A 23,994-nucleotide genomic window follows, 5' to 3' on the forward strand; every position below is an offset into this window, starting at 1 on the left:
TCAGTCAAAGCTACTGCATTCTGCAAATAAAGCAGAGGACTTCAGTGTCTGGCATTGCTGATGGTGCTTTAATAACCCAACTCATTTTTTAAAAAAAATACCAAATTAGGGAAAGGAAAGTATAATGGTGATAGAAGATTATTGAATGAAAGTATGAGACCCCAGTACAGATGAACAAACTCTTCATTCCAATGTGTTTACATGATCCAGATATGTGTCTTTCATTTTGTGGTTATAGAAGACGTTGTACACTCAGGATGCACCTTTCCATGTGGTGATCACTAGTTATCAGCTGGTGGTCCAGGATGTGAAGTATTTCCAGCGAGTGAAGTGGCAGTATATGGTCCTGGATGAGGCACAGGCACTCAAGAGTAGCTCCAGGTAATACTTCTAGCAGAAACAAAATCCTCTCTCGCCCAGGAATCTTTTGAGTTGGTAGAGAAGAGAGAGTTGGGAAAACACCAGGAATACATAAGTTGATGAGTTAAAATTTGAAAGAAAGGTTAAATTGCCTCAGGAACTGGCAGAAAAGTAAAGAATCCTTATGACATTGCATTCTATTACGCACATGTTTTTAAGGCACCCAGCAGGGAACCTCAGTTTCTCCCTTCCCCCTCTCAAGGTCCCATTACAACAGTCATTTTGGCTGAAGAAGGATTAACAAGTTCTAATGTCACCTAGGAGGAGAGCAAGGCTCTCTTCTTTCCCTTCCCAAAAGGAATAAAGATCAAGTTAGTGCTGAACACTGCTATGTGCAAAAATTAAACAAGTAGGCTGCTACCCCAGTCGACGTAACTGCATACCTTTGGGGAACTTAGTATTCACATCCTTGAACTTACTGTATGTGACGTTTTTGATGGAAGGAAGTTACCATTTATAAGTAAAAGCTACCTTTCGAAGTACCTGACTGTACTGAGCGAGGTGTTTATATGGCTCCATCTCCATGGATTTGAATGGCTTGGTATTTGGTCATATGTACCAAACATGCAAAGTGTAATTACAAAGTAACTGTAGGATAGGAGTGGGGGTGGGGAGGGGGTTGTGGCAAAAAAATGGTGTGAAATATTTGTAACAGTCCTCCACCTCAGCCCCCAGCAAAGACATTCTTAGATACTGAGTGGTCTGTGTTCATTAACAGCCATATAATGCTAACATATCCGTTAAATACAGCATTATTTATTTGTATTGTAGTAGCACCTAAGGGTCCCAATCAGGAATCAGGGCCCCATAAAACCTGCAGATTGCAGTATAGCCCAGCAACCCTATCCAGGCTTCCTTATTATAAGGTTGATGCCCATGGTGGTTCCTGTCTGTTCTCAGCTCCTGTGTATTGTTTGTTTATTTAGTAAGGTGCTGTCTGTCTGTCTTTTCTTCTTTAATTGCTTTTTCCTAACTTTTTCTCCAAAAATTGCTACTCATATACTTCGGTGTTTCTTTTCTAAATGTGTGACAGCCCCAGAGCCAGGCTTATGCACATTCGTGAGCTAGCCTCTTCAGGAATTTCCCATTCTAAGAGGGCTATAACATACAATTCAACTCCCCTTACATAATGGCCTGTAAATTTAACTTTGTAACTGTGCAAAATGTGTATGTCACCATTTACTTGGGGTACCTATTTGCTATCTTGAGGGGATGAATACTCTAGTGACTGGCCTTTACCGATAGCCAAACACTGAGGTGTTACAAAGTAAATAAAAATACACCTGTTGTGTGTAAGATAAACAGTGCTAATCTCTTTATGACCTCCCATAAGAACCAAATCTCCCAATGGGGCAAAGGGAGAGTATTTATACTCTTGTCAATGTTACCCAGTGCCTTCTTAAAGAAAATCATGCCAGGAATGGGTCTGAAAAATGGTTGGTCCTAAAATGTAAATTTAATTGCTCTCCTTTCTTACTGTTTTTACTGTGGTTCATTTTTTAAAACATTTTTGTTGGTCAGTGTCCGCTGGAAAATCCTACTACAATTCCAGTGCCGAAATCGACTTTTGTTGACTGGGACCCCCATCCAGAACACCATGGCTGAGGTAAGCAGGAGGCCAGCAAGAGCTGATTTTTGTTCAAAAGGTTTCAGAGTAACAGCTGTGTTAGTCTGTATTCGCAAAAAGAAAAGGAGTACTTGTGGCACCTTAGAGACTAACCAATTTATTTGAGCATAAGCTTTCGTGAGCTACAGCAAAGCTTATGCTCAAATAAATTGGTTAGTCTCTAGGGTGCCACAAGTACTCTTTTCTTTTTGTTCAAAAGAGTAATTTATCCAAAGACATAAAAAATAGTGAGAGAATTGTAGTACTCCTATGTGCTTATGTGTATACTTGGGGGTTTTTCTCCATACCATGCTGTGAGCAATAACTGAGATCAGATTCAAAAGGGATAATGTGGCCATATCCTACTCATTAGGGAAGAAGTACGATTGAAGGTTGCTGATACTCAGTCATCCCTAAATCATGGGATGAGGAAAATATTACTTCTGTGCCATTTTCTTCAGCATGGTGAAGTTATTGCTCTTTACTTGGAACCATGCCTTGACATTGGTTTGAAAAGTTGCACGTATCTGGCTTCTGTCCATTGTGAAAGGAAGATGAGACCACCACTAATTTAGTCTGCTGAGCTTGGCAGAACACACTGTCATTTGGTATGACTTGGCCCATAATGCTCTGCAATAGGTTGAGATTCATGATCATCCTCTCTAGAATGGGGATGGCTTTCACTGATTCACTGCCTCTTTGCCGCTCCTTTATAGCTGTGGGCTCTGCTGCACTTTATCATGCCAACACTGTTTGATTCCCATGAGGAGTTCAACGAATGGTTTTCTAAGGACATAGAGAGCCATGCAGAGAACAAATCTGCCATCGATGAGAGTGAGTACTAATCACAGTAGGCCTCAGTTTCCAGTTTGCCTGCTCTAGCTGCCTATGGGTTCACCTCAACTCTAATGGTTGCATATGTGGAATCTGCCGTTCCAATACAGAGAGGCGAGTGAAGTGGCTCTGATTGTCATTTGGGCTGGGAATTCTGCAGTACAGATGTTGTTGTCAGAGACAGAGACATCTTGCTTCTTATATAGAAAGAAAAGCTACTCACAGGGTGAATCAGATTTGCCTCATATTTGCTGTCTCCATTTCCTCCCCTATTCTAAATGAATGAGGAATGATATTTAAAATATTGTACACTTATACAGCTTTTATCATGAAGGACTCCTACGTGTTTTGTAGGCCGTGTATGGTACAGAGATTGTACCACTGAATAGCAGCCACCTTTTTAGTGGAAAGACAACTATTCTATTTCAGTAACGCTACACAAGAGGTTTTAGGTGAAGTGAAGCCTAAAATACCAACAACTGGGGGGAGTTTAGGTAGGCAGAATATAACTGCATGCTTTTGAATTGGGCCAGAATATCAGAGTTAAACCCTTACTTTTATGAAAAGTGCCATGAGTTCTTTAATTATCAGTGGAGGGTCTGAACTTCAGTTTTACTTCTCATCCAAAAGACTGCACATCTGCAATGGCACAGTGCCCTTTAGCACTGTGTTGGTTCAAGTCTGACTCTGGGAGAAATTTGCCAACTGTTAGTGATGACTAGCTTTATATCCTAATAGTATTGAACGAGCTGCATGATCAAGTATGGTCTTTACCTTTTAATAGAAATTAGATGATAATTGTACGTCCACAGAGTTCTGCTCATCGGATTGTAATACATACTATGCTATAGAAATGCATTGCCTGAGGGAGAGATTTAGGGATTCATGGAGTTATCAGCCTGTCTGAATGTGCTTATAAAAGAACCAATTTCAGTGCAGACAGATCAATCCTGTGACATGCGTGAAGGGAACTGGGTGAGCAAGAAGGGTTTGAGAAGCAACTGGACATGATATAGTTTCTGGCCATTGGGGCAGTAATCATGTTTTCTCCCTGGCATTTCAGACCAGCTGTCCCGCTTGCACATGATCCTGAAGCCTTTCATGTTGAGAAGAATCAAGAAGGATGTGGAAAATGAGCTGTCAGACAAGGTGCGAAATAAAATAATTTGGAAAGCAAGCTCTGCATCTGGCTTACTTTCAGTGCTTCCCTTCTCAGGTTTTTAGTTCATATATGGATCTGTTTATCTACAGCTGACTGAAAGATCAGAAAAAATCACCCATTCACATCCCTTTCACTTTTGCTAGCACATTCCTATTAGATCACACCTGTATTTAACTGGAGAACTTACAAGAGCCCATTAATGACCTCCTCATCTACAAGTAAAACCATTAATCCAAAGATTGTAAACAAATGATCCTTAAACCGAGTAAGCTAATGGAAAAGTCAGTACATGAACTGAAGGGGACTATATACAGCATTGAAATATCTAGAAGAAACAAGAGCCCACAGAGCACTAAAGGCAAGATCCTCTCAACGATATGAGAATTACCTAGTGTCTTTAAAAAGAATAAAATAAATACATGTTGACTATTCCTTGTTTTTAATGCTCTGTAATTTTCCTTCCTCATTGTCTGGTCTCCCCACCACCTCTTTATCTTCCTTTAAAAATGCTCCTAAGTAAAACTGCAGTGATTTGATATACCTTAGAGCAGAGGTTCTCAAAATTGTCCATAGTGTCGACCACATATACATACAGAGATTGTCTTATGGATGCCATCCCACCATTCCAAATTATATAATATCACTGTGGTAATTATAGCAATTGACTATAAAGAAAATGGGGTTCACTCACTGTTGAGGTGCCTCATTGTGGCCACGTCTGGGGATTAGCTCCATTCATATCTGATGCCCTCCTTCCAACAGTTGTTCACACCGTGTCCCCCCTCACTCTCCAGGACTTGCGGTGCTCCTCCTTTGTGGGTTGGTCCTCCAGCCAGGTCACTGTATAGCCCTCCCTTTCTGGGGTATCACAGCGTGCTGCTGGCTCAGCTGTCCGCATGCCATTCCAGACAATTTTCCGGTCCAAGGTCCCATGCCCTTTCTCCATGCCTGCTCGCTACTCCAGGTTCCAGCCCGAGCACCCTGTGTCCAGTAACTACTGTTTGCTTGCTCACAGGATCTGTTGCTATTTCCCTGGACTCCTTCCTACTTCTCTTTTCTGTCTTCTGCCATCGCAGTTTACCAGCCCAAACTGCCTCCCCCAGGGCATAACTGTAAACTACTTCCATCAATCCAAACTCTGTAGCCCCAGACAAACCTTCTTTCACCTAAGGAGTGACTGCAGACTACTTCCCCTACAGCCCCTTTCTGTTCTCCGTTTCATCCCTTTATGCAGCCTCAGCCTGCTCCTTCCCAGCAGAATGTCATCAATTAGCCTTTATCAGTCTCTTGCTTTCTTCCAGGTGCAGCCTAAATGGTTCATTGTCCTATTTTAACCTGCTCTGCCTTGTGTGGGGTGAACACCCCATCACAGGGAATTATTAGATATTGTCTCTAGTTTCTTTTAATGCAGTTTAGTATCAGAAAATAAGGCAGCGCTGTATATGAACAGCTAGTCCATTTAAAAAAACAAACCAACTGTCAATATGGTGCACTCTTAAACAGAAACTAGTGTCCACACATAGCCTTGCACCAAAATAACAAAAGGTGTTAGTTACAATTGATTTAGTTATTTTGGTGCAAGTTTGTGTATAGACCAACTTTTAGGTCTTGTCTACACCTGAAATGTTGCAGCTGCGCCGCTGTAACGTTTCAAATATAGGCACTGCTTATCCCGATTGGAGGGGTTCTCCCATTGGTGTAGGTAATCCCCCTCCCTGAGAGACGATAGCTAGGTCAACAGAAGAATTCTTCCATCAACCTAGCGCTGTCTACGTTGGGTGTTAGGTAGGCTTAACTACGTTTTTTGGGAGTGTGGATTTTTCACACCCATGAGCGATGTGGCTGGTTCACCCTTACATAATGTAGGCCAAGCCTTGGTTTAGTAAGGGACTAATCCTGGTCCCAGTTCACATCCAGAGTAACTAGGCTGTGTGTTAAGGAGTTCGGCACAGAAGGGAATCATCTCCCCCATCCCATGGAGTACAGTGGAGCCACTACAGAGCTACAGTATTCTCCAGCATTCATACGCCCTCCTTTTACTAAGTAGAATTGGCAGGTGGAGCCGTGTAGGGCCTGGATCCATGGGTCCCATTCCTTCTCCTCTGTGATGTTTCTCACTTCCTCAGAATGTTCTCCATGGTCAGAGCCAGGGGAGCGACAGGGGCTTGCTGGAGACGTTGATGAAGCAGACAAGGGCTTACGGGATGATTCTTTGCTCTGACAGTGCCTTTTCCATACTGAACACCACCCCATATATGGTAATATGGGATGGCCAGGATGATCATGATGACTGGCACCTGATTTGTGACCCCTGGGTTGAGAACAGCTGCTTGGTGACATGACTTTACCATAGTACGGGTCCTGGGCCACAGTTTCAAAGGTGCCTAAAGATGCAGGTAGGCACATAGCAGGATATTCAAACGCACCTAAAATCAATGGGAGTTACGTGCCTAGGCACCATTAAAAATCCACAAGGTGCCTATTTGCATCTTTAGGTGCCTTAAATACCTTTGTGCTTTTTCTATGATATGATCCTACAAGGCCTATATATACTGAATCTTGATCTGGTATTTCTCTGTTTAGGGACAGAATAGGACTATAATCCCATTACTGTTTTGCAGATTGAGATTCTCATGTACTGCCAGCAGACCACCAGGCAGAAACTGCTGTACCAAGCTCTAAAGAACAAAATCTCTATTGATGACCTGCTGCAGTCCTCCATGGGCACTACCCAGCAAGCACAGAACACCACTAGTAGCCTCATGAATCTAGTCATGCAGTTCAGGAAGGTAAGGTCAGCAAAAAATGTATAATCATCAGCCATCTTGGAAACACCATAGCAAAAAAATACTTCCTAACCCGGGCTGGTCGATTGCATGCAGCCCTCAGTTGTGCCCCGACGCAGTGTAACTTGAGACCAGCAGTTCTAATATATACAGTAAAGCAGAGTCCCTGCCATACAGTGCATGTGTCTGCTAATTGGGTCCCCATTCATCACTGAGGAAATCATTCACTTGGGGAAGAAGAGGCAATAGCAGTAACGTGGTCAGGAAATAAGATTATCTGGTATCTAAACTAAGATGGACGCTCTGTCAAATTGTTGTTGTTGTGTGCTCACCGGTTCTATGGTTTGAGCGAGCAATTTTTCTAAACATTGGGCTGGAAAATGCTGCATATGATTAGATTTCTATTTTTTTTCCCCACCCAAGTAGCTGACATCCTCCTTTTCTTACCCAGGTGTGTAATCACCCAGAGCTGTTTGAACGACAAGAAACTTGGTCTCCATTTCACATCTCCCTAAAGCCATACCAGATTTCAAAGTTCATCTACCGTCATGGACAGATCAGGGTCTTTAATCACTCGCGGGACAGGCAAGCCAATTCAACCTTCCCTTCAACTTCTTCAGCATCTTTGATTTCGTCTCTTAAAATATTGGCTCTCCCTCTTTTGTGCTGTTGTGATTCTGCAAGGGTTTTATGGGGCTCGTCAGTCAGTCTCCCAAAATTTTGATTTTAGACAAAACGGAGCTGGTAAAGCTTTTAGCCAGAGACTGAAATAGTCAGTAGCCTACACAACATTGCAATTTTACTGATAGGGCTGGATTGAGTTGTATATCGTTTTCTCTCACTCTCTTGCTGGGGGGATACATGCATGAATGGATATGTAGCATTGTTTAAGTGGGTATTTGTATTCTAAATTATGTGTTAGCATGTTCCTTTGTGTTATGGCACATCTCTGCATTTTGTGCACTGTTATTTTGAGGCGGTGTTGTAAGGTCTACCTTTGTTTTTTTCTTGTCCTCCAGTTACCTTCAAAACTCCCCTTGTTGGCCTACCCTCCTTGCTGAGGAGGGCTAATTGCAGCTCCCTCTGGAGCCATTTAATGCCTTTAGAGAGATGTATGAGTGAGCTGTCACTAAAGACTAGTGTGAGACGGTTCTTCCCTAACATGGGTCCACAGCACTCTGTCCCTACTGGCTTGTCGCTCACCTGCTTCTTGTGGCACCTGCTACTAGATGACAAGTGAAACTGTTGAAGTACTTTACAGTGTTTTTATAATGTTATTCAGACTTAACTGTAGCTTTGTAAATGACTTGAGAGTTATGGTGGATAATCAGCCAAACATGAGCTCCCAGTGTGATGCTGTGACCAATAGGGTTGACGCAATCCGTGGATGCATAAACAAGGAAATCTCAAGTAGGAATAGAAAAGTTATATTACCTCTGCATTTGGCACTGGTGTTGCCTCTGCTGGAATAGTGTGTCCAGTTCTGGTGCCCACACATCAAGAAGAATGTTGATACATTGAAGAGAGTTCAAAGAAGAGCCATGAGAACGATCAAAGGAGTGGAAAACATACCTTATAGTGATAGTCAGTTTAACAAAGAGAAGGCTAAGGGGTGACTTAATCACAGTTCATAAGTACCTATGTGGGGAACAAATACTTGATAAAAAGCTCTTCAGTCGAACAAAGGTATAACCAGAACTGATGGCTGGAAGCTGAAGCTAGACGGATTCATAGATATAAGGTGTACGTTTTTAACAATGAAGATAATTAATCTTTGGAACAATTTAACAAGGGTTGTGGTGGATTCTCCATCACAGGCAATTTTAAAATCAAGATTGGATGTTTTTCTAAAATATGTGCTTTAGTTCAAACAGGAAATATTTCAAGGAAGTTATATGGCCTGTGTTTTACAGGACGTCAGCCTAGATGATCAGTTATCCCTTCTGGTCTTGTAATGTGTATGAATCTATAAATTCTGATTAACCCCATTCCCTGAGGTTTTTAAATAGAGCTAGCCAAGTGGTGGCTTCCCTGTTTTCTTTCATTTTATTTAGCTGTTACACATCCAATATTCAGTGTTCTCTCATAGCAGAGCCATAGTCATCAAATAATCCTTTAACTGAACAAGCAGATCGGTGCTGGTCTATACTACAAACTTATGTCTGTATAACTGCGTCACTCAGGGGTGTGGAAAATCCAAACCCCTGAGCAACGTAGTTATTTTGATCTAACCCCCAGTGTACACAGCACTATGTCATTGGGAGAAGTTCTCCTGTCGACATAACTACAGTTTCTTGGGGAGGTGGGGTACTTACGCCAACAGGAGACCCGTCAGCACGTAGGTAGTGTCTTCACTAAGCACTACAGCCATGGAGCTGCACCTCTGTAGTGCTGTAAGTGTAGACAAGCCCTCAGGAAAAGTAAGACAAAGCAATTTATACTCTCTCCTTTTTCTGCTGATGATGTGTAATGGAATTAAGCTTCAGTAGAATACTGGAGGAACCTGGTTTCCCTTGCGTGGCTTTTCATATGTAAGGAAGCTGTCAATGTTGATTAAGTGTAACATGATAAGCTGTGAGCATCTTCCAGTGCCTTGACAGCTAGTAATAGCTTACACCAGATGGAAGAGAGCTGTTCGAGTGCAGTTTGCTGGTTGCTCTGTTTATGGCAACGCCTGCTTAATCTTTATCTTATTCAATCATGAGAAATGCGCAGAGCAGTGTATCGCATAAACCATTATTTTATAGTAAAGAATAGGATCAGCACTCTTTCCCAATATGAAAAGCAATCCAGAAATGATGTTCTGACTCATGGTTAAATTAAGTAAAATACATTGTGGCTGCTGCTTTTCATTAATTAATTATCATGCAGTACTGGAAAACCAGAGGATCAGGTTTCTTAACATGAAGAACCAAATTCTGTAAACTCCTTGACAGCAAGAGGCGAGTGAAACTGTGATACTGTAACTGAAAGTCATTCTGTAGTTTGGGGTCAGAGCTTAGTACTTCTGACTTCTTGACTGAATGTGAACTAAATTACCACTTTCTTATTTTTTATTTTGTTCTGTTCATTTTCAGGTGGTTACGGGTTTTACTTTCGCCATTCGCTCCGGACCACATCCAGCAGTCTCTTTTCCATAGGAAGGGTAGGTTTACTTCCCTGGGGAAGCAGTTAAGGTGGCTAGCACACTGCAGTATGATGATGCAAGCTGTCTTGTTTGGAGGGAGAATTGGTGTAGATTAACTTCTCCCTAGGACTATAGATTCTGTGCCTCTCTGGTCACAATTCATTAGAACCTTTCAACCTTAATACTTGACATGAAGTCAACAAGCTTATTTCACAAAAAGAAAAGGAGTACTTGTGGCACCTTAGAAACTAACAAATTTATTTGAGCATAAGCTTTGATGAAGTGAGCTGTAGCTCACGAAAGCTTATGCTCAAATAAATTTGTTAGTCTCTAAGGTGCCACAAGTACTCCTTTTCTTTTTGCGGATACAGACTAACACAGCTGCTACTCTGAGGCTTATTTCAGTTGATTAATAAAAGGCAAGATAGAAGGATAATCTAAAAGAGCTCTATTTAGCCTCAATGTTCTTCTGCTCATATCTCTTGCCCTTTTAGTCCAGTTTAAAAGAATTAATACAGCTTTTGTACACTAGTTTGAGGTTTGTGAATGCTTCGTAGATTCAATCTAGTGAAACCTCAGGAGCATTTTAGTACAATTTCTATAGTACACCAAGCTACATGTTCCTCTTTCCTATGGATGAGTAGGAGAATGGACAATGTGTATGGACCTGAATTAAACTGAGAGACTGCTGGATCCAAATTAGTGACCAGTTGAACAGAAAACTAAACAAGCTTTGTACATTTGATGTAGTATTCCATTTAAAATTGCTATTACTAACTGTGCTAGTAAGAGAGAACGTGGTAATTAACTTGCCGAAAGAGAGGGTAGATTTTGGAAGAGGAGCAGGAGCACACTTAAGGCTCTATTCCTGCATCAAAATCTGTTAGTATGGACCCCTTAATCTGTGTGGCGTTCCATTGAAGTCAGAAGGACTTTGCACAGCCACAGGGATGTGGGCTTCATGGGTGATCGGGTGCTGTCTGTACAGCTCTTTTGCATATCCCGTTGGCTGCTCTGTATCTGTTAATTAGTTTTGGCTTGATAAATCTTCAGGGAGATAGATTTTTGCATTAACTGAATAGAAAAATGTAATGATGGTGGAGAGCTAAATATGGTAAGAATATGAAACTAAATGAGTGTACCCCTTCCTACATCTTTAATATTCCTCCTCTTGTCTGGCCCAGAAGCAGTGACTTAAATTCAGGGAATAGCAATCAAGGTGAAACCTTTAGCATCCTCTAAAGCAGAGGTTCTCAAACTGGGTGATGGGCCCCCCAGGTTTGGGGGTGCGGAATGTATTCTGGGGGCATGACAAGTTTTTTTTGGGGGGGGGGGTGAATTATTGCACACATTGTACCCATAGCAATGAATAACTAGCAAAGTTGATTCCTACAGACATATAAGGGCCTCAGATAGTGCTGTGCATTTTGACTGATTTGTTAAGCTTGCATAGCATTATACAAAGTTGTCGCCATCTGTCCATTAATCTGTTTGCTATGACAAGATGTGCAAATTTAATTGTAAGTATGGACCACAATCACAGTTTTGCTTTTGCTTTTATTACAATGGATCGTTGGCTCATTCGTGCAACAAGAAAAATAAACACTTCAAGAGAAAAACAAGCCAAAACTGACTCAAGTGAAGCACCACCGTCACATATATCCACATATGTACTTGTGTGGTGGGAGGGGGGGATGTAAACTACTACAAACACAAAGAAGGGGAGCCCAATCAAATAAGTTTGAGAACCACTGCTCTACAGAGATAGGTAACAGTGAGAGTTCCTGTATCATTTCACATTCTTTTTGTAATAAGGCATTTGGATGTCTAAAACCTTGGGATCAGAATTCACCCGGACTGGTCATGTGTGCTGATTGTCTCCTGTATGTGGACCTGCAACAGGTGTCAGCCTTAACTTTGACATTTTTGTGATCTTAGGTGCCAAGGAAGAAAGTTGTTTTTCTTTCCTCCGATTTATTGATATGTCTCCAGCAGAAATGGCAAACCTCATGAATCAGGGACATTTAGCCAGGTGAGGAAAGTAATTCTATTCATTTAATTTTATAAAGAAACTTAGAGGAAAAGTATGTGCAGTTTAATCAGTATTTCTGTAATAAACTTACATATTCTTGGGCTATGATGAGCTATCATTTATTATTAATTTGTGTTATAGTAGTGTCTAGAGGCATCAACCGAGATAAGAGGCCTGTTGTGTTAGGCATTTTGTGAACACACAGTGAGAAAGACAGTCTGTACCCTAAAGAGTTTACGCTCTAAATAGACAAGACAGGCAAAGGGCGTGAAGGAAAAGATTTGCCCATGGTGTCACAGCAGGGCAGTGGCAGAGCCAAGGCAAGAATAAAATCCAGACTTCCATAGACCACACTACCTCTCTGTTTTTATTAATTTTTTTCTTCTCTCTTTGTATATTTTAAAATTCATAGAGAATTACCCTGGGCCATAATATTGGCTATACTTCAACTGAAGTTACTGTTGCCTTCCTTCCAAGTGTGCCAATCACAGCATGGAATGATTCTCCAAGGCACACTTGCAGGTTGATAGACTTTTAACCATGAAGGACTCCATGCTAGATTTGCACTGTGAACTCCACTGTCGTAGACAGCGGGGCTACAGCGGTTTTCTGGCACTGATAGCAGGGCAGTGCAACCCACCAAGGCACCCAGTCAGGGCTGCGAGGAGGATGAGGAGCCCCTAGCCTGGGGTCAGGGGGTACCCTGCAGCTGAGGGATGGCTCCCACATTCCAGGCTGGTGATTGACTGAGCGGGACTGGGAGAGTGGAGCTGCGGAGGGCTCCCTGGGTGGCTGCTGGGCTGGTGACACCTGTTCCCTTCAGACACAAGAGATGCTGAGGAAGCTGTGGTCCTGGCAAGGCAGAGCAGAGACCCCATGACCAGGGCCCCAAGAAGGAGGACAAGCCCCTTGCCATTGGGGCTTGAGCCTGCTGGTGAATGATTCCTGCCCAGTGACAGAGCAATTCAGCGCCAGGGTGGCCTCCTTCACATTTGGAGGCTTCTTCTCCTCCTTGCAATCCTGGCTGGAGGTCTTTTCTCTGCCTGCTAGTACTGCAGCCTTACGTACACCTGGTTCAGCCCTCCAGCAATGCAGGGAGCCCCACTGTCATGGGAGTGAAAGAGCTGGGCTGCAGAGGGCTTCCTGTGCTGCCACAGGGCCAGTGACATTTGGTCTCTGCAGGTGCATGGTGCCAAGGGGCTGCACTCGTTCCTGCTGTTACTGTTGGATATTTTGGGGTCGATTTCAGTGTGTCAGCTGAAATGGATTTCTACAGACATCTATCAATTTAAATCAAACCCTGCCAAGCCTGCTTAAATTAACACCCTCCTCCATAGTATTATATAAAATGAAAATTCTAAATCTTAAAATTTTGAAGTGAGCATTTTTTGCAAAATGGATTAGTACCATGCTGTTAACTGAAAGAAAATTGAACATAAAAATGAGGGCAGTATAATCTAGATATCTTGCTTAGGTAATATGTAAGTGTTCTAGATTTCATGGTTGAGATTATTGGACCAGTCACTTCTGTTCTGTGGTTCAGTAACGTGTTAAGACTTTTTCTTCTGAAGTGACAAAGTTCACATAGATCTTTGTGTAGCTCTGTACATTCTTCTTACCATGAGTATCTATATGTGCAGGTGCTTGTGGAGAAGTCAGAGAAAAGTACTAGTAAAAATGAGAAATAGTTAAATTGGAAATTGGATTGGGGGGAAAAAAAACCCTGTTTCCCCGAAGCCAGATACTGTAAAAATGAAATGTTAAAGGAATAAGACATGCCAACCACAGTCCTGGTGTATCTATTTCAGCCCCCTCCACAGAGCAGTGAATAAGTGCATTTACTATTGTTTATTTCAGATGGTTAGCTCTTTTCCTGTCTCTGAAAGCCTCCTACAGGCTCCATCACTTGCGCTCCTGGACAGATCCAGAAGGGGAGCACCCACAGAGGACTCAATGTCTGGGGAATAAAGATTTCTTGCTGGGAGTCAATTTTCCATTCTCTCTTCCCAACCTGCACAGCTGCACTTTTCTGCAGGTAAGGAAAATTTCCAAAGACATGCAGATCCTCCATTCAGTAAATACTAGCAGGCTGTAGTGAAGGGGAAACAGGGAGAACCCTTCCATCCTTCTAAAACACATGGAAGGATTGACATGGAAATAAGCTTCCTTTTATGATGGGTGCAGTATGACAGTTAATTATATACCACTCCCTAAGAAAAGTTAAGATCAGTAAAGTGGACTTTAGTCTTTCAACGTATTTTTATATACCATACGTAGTGTATTAAGAAAATTAAATAAATATATCTGCATCAGAGTGCAGATTAGCTGACTTTTAGTGCCCAGTGCAAGGCTCATCTCTTCAACCAAGTTTCAGCTTGATCTTTGATCTTGGGTAAAGTCTTTGGAAAGTTTTCCCCTTAGTGATGGCTGAATGGGGGGGAAGGGTAAAGAGAGGTTCCTGCAGCCAGTGCAGGCCTCACAGTTGATGTTTCCTTTTTAAATTATGTAATGTACCCAGGCAATGGGAGCATAATAAATAAATACCCACATTTTAGTAACCCTTTTGTATGCTATACTCAGCCATTGACCAGAGGGTAACTTTTTTGCACTCAACAACAAAAATGGCGGTTGAAGAAAATCAGAGTGTTTGTGCTTGGGGCAGGGTGTCAGAGGGAGACTTGAGGGAAAAGAAACAGCACAACCTTGCCTGGTGGGGAGTGCATTGCTGTTCCTCGGCTCATGTCTGTTACATATAATATGATGCTGTCGCCAAGCTGTAGACTGAGAATGACAAACTCTGATGCTATTGTGAGATGCAGGTCACTTGCAGAGAAAAGTGGCCATGCTGCTGATCTGGGGGATTAGGGAACCCTGATATTGCTCTTAAGCTGTATCTCCTACATGTAATGACGTGCTACTTCTAGTACTCACACAGCAGTCCAGGCTGCACCTGAAATGTCTAACGCATAGCGACCACAAGATATATTTATTCTTTTTTCTCGCGTGCTTTGTGGTTAGGATTGTAGTGATATCGCTGGCCTGATTCTGGGGCTGTGTGCTACAGTGTGGTGCAGTATTGGGCAATATAGACTCATCAACAATAGTACAAGTAATCTATGTAGCAGTGCAGATCAGTAATTTGAGCCCATGTACCTGGCACTTGCTTTTGGTTAAATTTCAGATTTTCTGGCCATTTAAATCTGCATTGTACCAAAAACTAGGCTTAACTAGCTACTTGGGGATTATTCAGCACAGGTGAATCCTCATGTGATAAAAGGTCAACATACTGGCCCTATGCCCCTACCCCTTCCCAAGCCTGACACAAGGGTCGTGGCCAGGAAGCTATTACAGCTGCCTGATCCATAGCTGCTGAAACAGCCCTTTGAGACCATAAGCATCTGTCATAAGGTAGAGCAGGTTTAGGGCTGTTCAGTCTTGCACATGGACTAGTACCTTGCTCGCCAATCCCATGATTAGGGAAATAGAGAGGTGGTTTAATACCACCTGTGCCACCCGCATCTCCTTCCAGTCTTGTGAGTACAGTTTGGCAAGTGTGAATCTAGCCGTAAATATTTTGTATCTGGACTTTCACTTATTCACTTCCATGTGAATAATTTGGGGGAGTTGGAGTGGCTCATGTCTGAATTTATGGAATGGAATGTGCCTTATTCTGGAATATTGGATGATAATCCCCAAATCTCTTTTGGGTTATGGGAGTAGGTAGGATGGATTGTTTGTGTGAGTGAGGGCAGGAAGAACATAGACAGGATGTGCTGGAGCCATGTGCTGTGTGGGAGGGAGTGATACTTTAATACAGAGTTACTGCTCTTTTTGTGAGGAAGATGCCAAGTGCCTAGGAGCTACCATCTCCAGTGCTTGTGTGACTTTTAAGCTCTCCCTGCTGTTTTTTCAAACTTTAACTATTGCAAGCATCTGTGGACTCAGTGACTGGAATAATGTGTAAAGGGGGCTGGGGTGGATACCAGAGTGTTATAAGTGCAGTGTTGCCAATTCTTGCCACGTTATCACAAGTCTCACAGTATTAGTTGTTTTTTTCTTAAAGCCACAGCTTTATTTGAAAATATGTAAATTTTTAGCTCCCTTTGCTGTGGAGAAAATCTTGAAAAATCCAAGTGGCTCAGGGGAGATTTTCAAAGGCACAAAGGGGAGTTAGATTTCAGAGTAGCAGCCGTGTTAGTCTGTATTCGCAAAAAGAAAAGGAGTACTAGTGGCACCTTAGAGATTAACCAATTTATTTGAGCAAGGGGAGTTAGTTGCTCAGTTTTCACTGGAAGTCTGTGAGAGTTGAGCATATGACTCCCCTTTGTGCCTTTGAAAATCTTGCCCTCAAAAACCATGAGGCAAATAAAAAGAACCCCAAATTCCGTGTGTGTGTGTGTGTGTGTGTGTGAGAGACTATGTATATATATCAGTCATGATTTTTAAGCCAACTCAATTTTTTGAGTCTTAGGGCTGGCTTTAGATCAAGTGCTGCTTTTCTGGACAGGACAGGTCAGTAATGCACTCCTTGCAGACAGTGGAAGATGTCAGTAGGGGAAACTGATGGTTCTTGCTGAAGACATTGGGCAGTCTGATATATGTTTGCCTTACTGAGTGAGTTGGACTCTCTTCTTTGTTCTGCTGGATGTGCTCTCATTCACAACTGGTATGCATTCTGTCCACCACAATCAATCTGCAATTAGGGAGCACTAACCAGTCAAAAGTACTATCTTTATTTACCTGGACAAGCTTCTTCATAGCATGAGTGACAGTATTGACATAGGATCACAGTGGTTGGAGAGTGAAAGTGTCTGTCTGATCATCAACTCGATTCCCTTTACTTGGCAGGATACACTTAACTACTTTTCTGGTTTGTTCTTCCTGTTGAGCTTTTTTTCCCACTTCTTTCTGTGAATATTTTCTCTTTGATTAATTAGGGTGACATTTCAATCCTATAATGAAGTCAGTGTTAATAGGTTTTATAGTGCAGGCATATTGGGTGTTTTATTTTTGTAATTACTCAGGACAGCTCAGCTGCAGTCTCATTGTGAGGTTCCAGTTTTATCCAACTTTTCAACTAGGCCAGATTCTCAAAACCCAGAACCATATAGTGAATCAGATCACAGTTCATGTTTCTAAGCCAAAGTTTTTCCTGGCTTTCTGTCCTTAGCTTGAACCACTTCATAGCTTGGGATCCTTAAAGTTGTTTTTTGCATTATCTGTGCATTTCCAGATAAAAGCTGCTGAATGTGTTTTACTTTATATTAAATATAAACTGAGTTCCTGTTGGACTTAATGCAAAAATCGAGTTTCCAAAATTTTGTAGCCGTCAGCCCTTCTTCCCTCACCCTCTCAAGCTTGGAAATGCTGTCACGGGACCAAGTTTTGCTTTTTGGCATTCCATACAATAACTTTTTCTCATAACTAGTCAAATGAGAAGCCAGTCATGCTCAAGAGCAAAATGTGCTGAATGTTGATTGTTACTTGTACTTTCAAGTCCAAGTGCTATAGAAGCCAGAGAAAATGAAAGGGCTATGAGTTCATTTAGAATCTCACAAATGTCCTTAAAGCAATACAACTTGAGTAGCTAGTTGCCGGAAGTGGATTCTGCACATGAGCTCAGGAGACATGGGATAAAATCTATTGAAAAACTAAGCAGAGTAATTGCATGAGTCTCGGGAGCTGTGGGTTGTGGCTCAGTTGAATTGCCATATAGAAGATGGCGCACAAACCCTGGAAGCTGTAGTATTGGGTAAGGTGGGAGAGCGGACAGAGCCTACAGAATGTAAAGTATTTCAAAGGGGACTGAAGAGTGAAGAAAGTTAGAAAACAACCAGAAGAAATTAGTTTGTAGTTCTAAGGTGCAAAGCCCATTATGGCTTGGGTCCTGGCTGTCCAAGAGATTGCTTTTTCCCCCCTGCACTCTCATATGCTGCTGCTGTAGTCTTTGGGATGAACAGAGATCTCAACCTAACAGTGTCTGAATCTTAAATGTCAGATCTGTTAGTGCACAATATTAGTGTATTAGTGCACAATAAAAAGTCAGTTTCTTTTCCCACCTTTTGCCGGAATGAATGTCTCTTTATGATTAAAAATGATATCAACTTTTGGAAATATACAGTGTACCTTGAGTTTTGATAATTGATCCTGTGTTAAAATGAAGAATCAAATTCACAAAAGACAGATCATTCATTGAGTAGCACCTAGCTTATCTGCAGGGAGGGAGACCTTTTCTGAAGCAGTGGGGTCTTGTTTGGGCATGTCTAATTTCTCTGAATGTGAATTTTGGAGAGGGAAAGGAGACAATGTCTGTGTGGACAGAAACAGGTAGCCAGAATTTAGTTGAAAGGGAAGTTGAAATTGAAGATGCGTAACAGGTAGAAAACCAATCTTGGGCTTGGTGTGTCATATTTTGTAGCATTATCAGAAAAGCCAAGAAAAATAAGCCCCTCTAATTTTCAGTCAAACAAAAACAACTGGGCAACCATGTGCATACGCCAGTTAACTCTGGCTATGCTGGAGTTTAGACCATGATTCATGTCTGGTTCGATGAAATGTCTGCTCTTCTCCTATGAGATTCCTGTGTGGGGTTTTGGCTGAAGTACATTTTCTGGAACCCTGCACAGCCTGCTATGGACTGCATGTTAGTACTAGTCTCATAAACCATGAGGTGACATTGCACTATCGAGAAGGAGGGGGGGGGAAACTCTCCCTGGTTCTCACTGTGTGCTTTATAAAAACCTAGAGGCTTTGAAAGCCTATCACAGTAAAGGGTGACAAGACAGTACACACCTGGGCAAGTAACTCTTTTTGTAGATGAGCTGAAATACCAGTTACTTTTACAAAGATATAACTGACACAGATATAATTGATATAGATAATGTAGTGGACTAATATGTCTATAAACATTTTTCTATGTACCAGAGAAATCAGATATTATTGGGAGTAGGGCCTCCTATGTAATCATCTGTACACTTGAATTTTTAGGCTTCAGCGATATTATTTTCTCTTGGCTTGATTGTGGCCAGCCAAAAGTCAGTGGCCCATACAAGTGAGTAGCCTCCAGTTGTTGATAAATTGATTATTCGAAAACTGCCTTGCAGAGGATAGCAGTTCATAGTATGAATTGAGTTGTGTATACTTAAAAAGGTTAGTATTCATATTTGCATAAGTGGAAAAGCTATGAACAAAACCTGGATCTAAAATGGTGGGTGTCCGTCCTGAAGTATGGGTTGGGTTTGGATTGGGTTACATACATATTTAAAAATAAATAAAAGTGGATGTCTCAGCTAAATGGAAAGTGCAGAAAACAAGTGCATTTTGGTGTTGAATTCAAGGTGTATTCTCTTGATAGTGTGCTCATGTAGCTGTTACTTGTTACTCCCATTAGTATTACTGTGTTGAGAATAATACAGTCCCTTTTGTACTAGAACCTGGCAAGACATAAATATCATCCCCTTCTCCAGATCACCTCTGTTTTCATGGCAAAGATGCAGTCACATGTCACTATTGGTCCAGGTGTTGTGAGTGTTGTAGTCAGCAGCTCCTCCAGGCAAAGCTGAGCCAGCCAGGGTGGGAAGTCCAGTAGTGTGTACAACAGAGGGTGCTTGTGTTACCTTTGGTAGATCTAGAGGAAGCTTGACTCTAGGGCTGAAAGGCTCTTGAGAGCTTTGTCCATTCCTCTCAGCTAGAGTATGTTGCAACTTGGGGCCTGGCTGCAATTAGTTTAAAATATGGTAATAATAATTAAAGTGGGTCTTTAGGACACACGCATTACTGTATATCTGCACTTCCTATGTGGTTTCAGAGTCCCTATCTGTGCAGTTTACAGACATCTAAATTTCATTTCTGTCAGCCATGCAAAATCAAAATAGCTGGTAAAGAATAAGCTGTTACTCAGTTGTGCCTTATTTCAGCTATGTGTGTACTGGAAACATACCAAGTCACTTTCTTATTGCAAACCCGCTTGAGACGTTTTCATGCTCCTTGGGTCTGCTTGCAGGCTTAAACCAGATAAGAGCACATAGGAAGCCACACAGAAAAAAAGAAAACAGCATAAACATGGAAAGTCTTTTCTCTCGTGCTTCAGGTCAACACTTCCAATTAAAAGCGTGAAATATAAACATAATCTGTCAAAGTACAAAGATAATCCAGAATCTCTTAAATATCCCTCTTGGGATTAAGGAAACAGTTTAATGCTGTCTTGAGTGACCTTGCTTATATTAGCACTGAAATTATAACTACTTTTAATGTGTGTGTGGTTGGGCAGGTTCTCTCACATCTCCTTTTCAGAACAATATATATTATAAATATAATGTATGCTAATATGATATAGTGGGAGACAGCACCTCATTTCCTTTCGTTTCCTCATTTGTGTTTGAGAAGGCCGGGAACGCAGTAAAGTTTAGTGAGACTGCAGGAAGCCTGTGTCCCATATCTGTTTTGCAGTCCGTTTTCCAGCAGAAAGAATGCTTTTATAGCACGCTTGGTGACTGCACCCTTGTGACAGGTACTTTAATTCTTGCTTTGTGACAAATCCTCTCCCCCCCCCCCCCCCCCCCCCCGCGCGCTTTGTTCTTGGCTTAGTTGCACAAGGGTATGTGATCCATCCTAGAGTTCTATCTATGCCATGTCCTGTAACCTTACTCAGTTCCTTCCCATGTATGTGAATCTGATGGGAAGCTAGTTTTCCACTGTGTCTGATATATCTACTACCTGCTCCAATCATAAATATTTAATGGCAGCACGTCATGGAATTCAAACAGGGACACTTCTCTTGTGACTGTCTCATAATTTGTGGTCAGATAACATGGAGAAGTAGACTCTGTATTAAAAGTCTCTTAATGTTCTTTGTACACATGCATACAAAATATAATTTGGTTTTCCTTATTTGAGATACCGTCTTAGTCTTTCCTTTGTTTTTTCCTGTTTCTAATTGGGCTGAAGCCAACATGGCTTGCTTTTTTATATCAGTGCCCAACGGAGACTCAAACAGTGAAGATGTCCTGTGGAAAGTGTGTATCAGTGGAATCAATATTTTTTTAGCTAATTGTTGCAATACAATATCCTACGCTCCAGGTTTTGCGTGGAGAGAAATTCCAGTTTCCCACCACCTCATCCCCAACTCTCTCTCTAGGAAATAAAAAACAAAAACGTGCTGCAGCCAGTATTCCAATGCTTGCTGTCAAAGAACTTGCTGAGAAATTCCTGACCCTGTTCAAATTACGTAAAAGAAGAATCAATCCAGTCTGGACTGAGTCAGATTGAGGGGCAGGAATTGAGTCAGGATGTATGAATTTGCTTGGTGCCAGCTCAAGGCCTGGAGCTAGACTGATAGCAGCTGCAACACTGCTTTCACAGGTGGGGCTGATTGCGTGTACTTGGAGATCTGCGGTGACAGAAGGGCTACTAGCATAGATGCTCAAGGCCTGGAGCTAGACTGATAGCAGCTGCAACACTGCTTTCACAGGTGGGGCTGATTGCATGTACTTGGAGATCTGCGGTGACAGAAGGGCTACTAGCATAGATTGACCATGAAGACAGTTACCTTCATTGTTTTTGAGAGTTTTAAGTTATTGAGCCATGAGAATATTTTTTTTGTCTTGCAGTTACAACTACAGTATTTTCAACTACAGTATTTAGTTCTTGTGTTTGCTTGGACTGTAAAGTGGCAGAATCCAGCTGATATTCTGCAGTAAGTTCTGCAGTACCATGTAGAAACATTTCTGTTGGTGTCAGATTTTTTCCCTTCAGTTTTCATTACAGAGCATAGATCTATGGATCAGAAAGAAATTTCTCCCTATATTAACTGTCACACAATTGATTTAGAGGCATTATAGGATATGTATATTTTGGGTTGTCCTTCTCTGAAGCATCAGGTAATGGTTGCTACTTACAGAGCTTAATGAACTAGGGGTCTGACTCCCTACAACAAATCCTTTGATTCTATGAAAATAAAAGATATATGTTCCTTAGTTCATCTGCTCCTGCTGCTAGTGTCCCCACAAAATTATCTCCCATTTTTGACATCATAATTATCCCACAGCAACTAATTGTGATCAGATTAAAAGTTCAGATAAAGAGTAAGCATCAGGAGTGTATTCATCTCTAGATCACATAAGTCATATTTTGATACAGATATGTATGGTAATAAAGACAAAGGGAAAGAGGGACAGAAACTAAAATAAGCAAGCAAAATTGTTCTGAAGTAGATGGTTTTTCATTGTTTTCCTTGAGGACCAGAGCATACTGAGTGGCTTTTCTTTCTTTAAACTGTAGTGCCATCCCAGACCCCACAGTTTTGGCTCCATCTACTTTCATGATGCCAGAAGTATCCTTTGTAAAATGAGGGATCTGCCGCTATGTGGGCACCACAATTCTGGCAATGGGATATACACCCTAAGTGCCAGCACCCTCAGGCCATCAATGATAAATTCAAGAGCAATTTTGCATGGAAAGAGGAAAAAAGGATTAGAAAAGGGTTGTAAATAGTGGAAATATAACAATCTGTTCACCTCTGATGTCCTTGTAGAGCTCTCTCCTGCTAAGGTTCTTTCTGTCCACATAGGGTGTGCCTTTGAGGAGTGTGAGGGAGGGTCATCCTTACTGGAATATGTATTTGCTTTTCTGCCATTAAAAGCTAAGGTGAAAAAGTGCTGAGGAGGCAAAACAGTGTGTCCAATTCCAAAATATATGTCAAGAGGGGGAGAAGTGGCAGCTGGGCAGAGTCTCCTTTTCTAATTGAAAATGGCAGTTGCAAATGGAGGTGGTGAGAATTCTGTGCACTAACATTACAGAAGCTATGTAAAGATCCCTGTTCCCAAGGAAATTCTTTTGTGATTGTTCATTATCATTCTTTCTGACACAGGGATAAACAACTAAAAAGGATTCCCTTCTTGATTGAATTAACTCTTTATTTAATTTAATTTTTAGAACCTTGTGTTCAGTAGCCACTGTAAAACAGTTACTGGCTATTCAGACCATGTCATACATCGAAGGAGATCAGCTACCTCATCAGTCCGGTGCTGCCAGGTCACTGAACTGCCATCCTTCCTGTGCATAGCCAGCCCACGGGTAAGTCCTGCAAAGATGATATTACAGTGAGGGAATCTATTTGTAACTATTTATGAAGCTGCTATGTTGTTTTGTACAGTACCATTGTCTTTGAAAATATCCTTTTGTGCACTTAAAAAAAGTGTTCCTATATCTTGTCTCCACAAAATTTTCAAATCTCTACCTGTACAGATGTTATGTGGCAAGAAATATCTCTAATATTGGCCCAAATTTTGAGATAAATGGTATTAATTTCATTTGGTCAAGTCCTAGAGAATTTATTAATAGGATTGACTCCAATGTAGTTCTATAGGAATATAACAGACTTTTATAGACATTACCCCCAAAACAGCTATAGCAAATGATACCCTTTCTAGTGTGGGGGGTTTTTTAAACCATTTTATGGAATGCTGTAGTAGGGATAGAGTTCTCTATTAAATTCCATTGGTTGGTTTTAAAAAGAACTATAATAAGCATATCTTTTGGTATTAAATTCTATAGAACTTCTTTTTGTAACTTTTTTACCCAGGAGGAGGAAGGGCAAGGTTCTAGTAGCAAAAGCAACCAAAGGAAGATGCAAGGTTAATTGGCCTATCAGACTCCAAACTTTCATAACCATTTTGTTTTTCTAAAAAGAAAAGGAGTACTTGTGGCACCTTAGAGACTAACCAATTTATTTGAGCATGAGCTTTCGTGAGCTACAGCTCACTTCATCAGATGCATCTGATGAAGTGAGCTGTAGCTCACGAAAGCTCATGCTCAAATAAATTGGTTAGTCTCTAAGGTGCCACAAGTACTCCTTTTCTTTTTGCGAATACAGACTAACACGGCTGTTCCTCTGAAACCTGTCATTTTGTTTTTCTGTTACAGTGCTGCTGCTATGCCCCTTAGTCAGTGTGTAACTTGTACCACCTTTGATCACCTTTGAATTTGGTTCATTATGTAGTGCTGTGAAGATTGGATATGTATTTTTAC

General features: G+C 41.5%; 1 protein-coding gene across 1 annotated transcript in view; it reads left to right on the top strand.

Moving 5' to 3' along the window:
* INO80 (INO80 complex ATPase subunit) overlaps positions 1–23,994 on the top strand; it is a 134,181-nt gene that overhangs the window by 58,336 nt on the left and 51,851 nt on the right. Inside the window, exons 16-25 of the mRNA XM_048853134.2 lie at positions 239–381; positions 1,942–2,026; positions 2,743–2,860; positions 3,924–4,009; positions 6,644–6,811; positions 7,260–7,393; positions 9,886–9,953; positions 11,874–11,967; positions 13,825–14,002; positions 22,900–23,040. Coding sequence (XP_048709091.1) covers positions 239–381; positions 1,942–2,026; positions 2,743–2,860; positions 3,924–4,009; positions 6,644–6,811; positions 7,260–7,393; positions 9,886–9,953; positions 11,874–11,967; positions 13,825–14,002; positions 22,900–23,040 — 1,215 coding nt within the window. The remainder of the gene's footprint in view (positions 1–238; positions 382–1,941; positions 2,027–2,742; positions 2,861–3,923; positions 4,010–6,643; positions 6,812–7,259; positions 7,394–9,885; positions 9,954–11,873; positions 11,968–13,824; positions 14,003–22,899; positions 23,041–23,994) is intronic.

The sequence above is a fragment of the Caretta caretta genome, chromosome 6 (genome assembly GCF_965140235.1).
Source record: "Caretta caretta isolate rCarCar2 chromosome 6, rCarCar1.hap1, whole genome shotgun sequence".
NCBI lineage: Eukaryota > Metazoa > Chordata > Testudines > Cheloniidae > Caretta > Caretta caretta.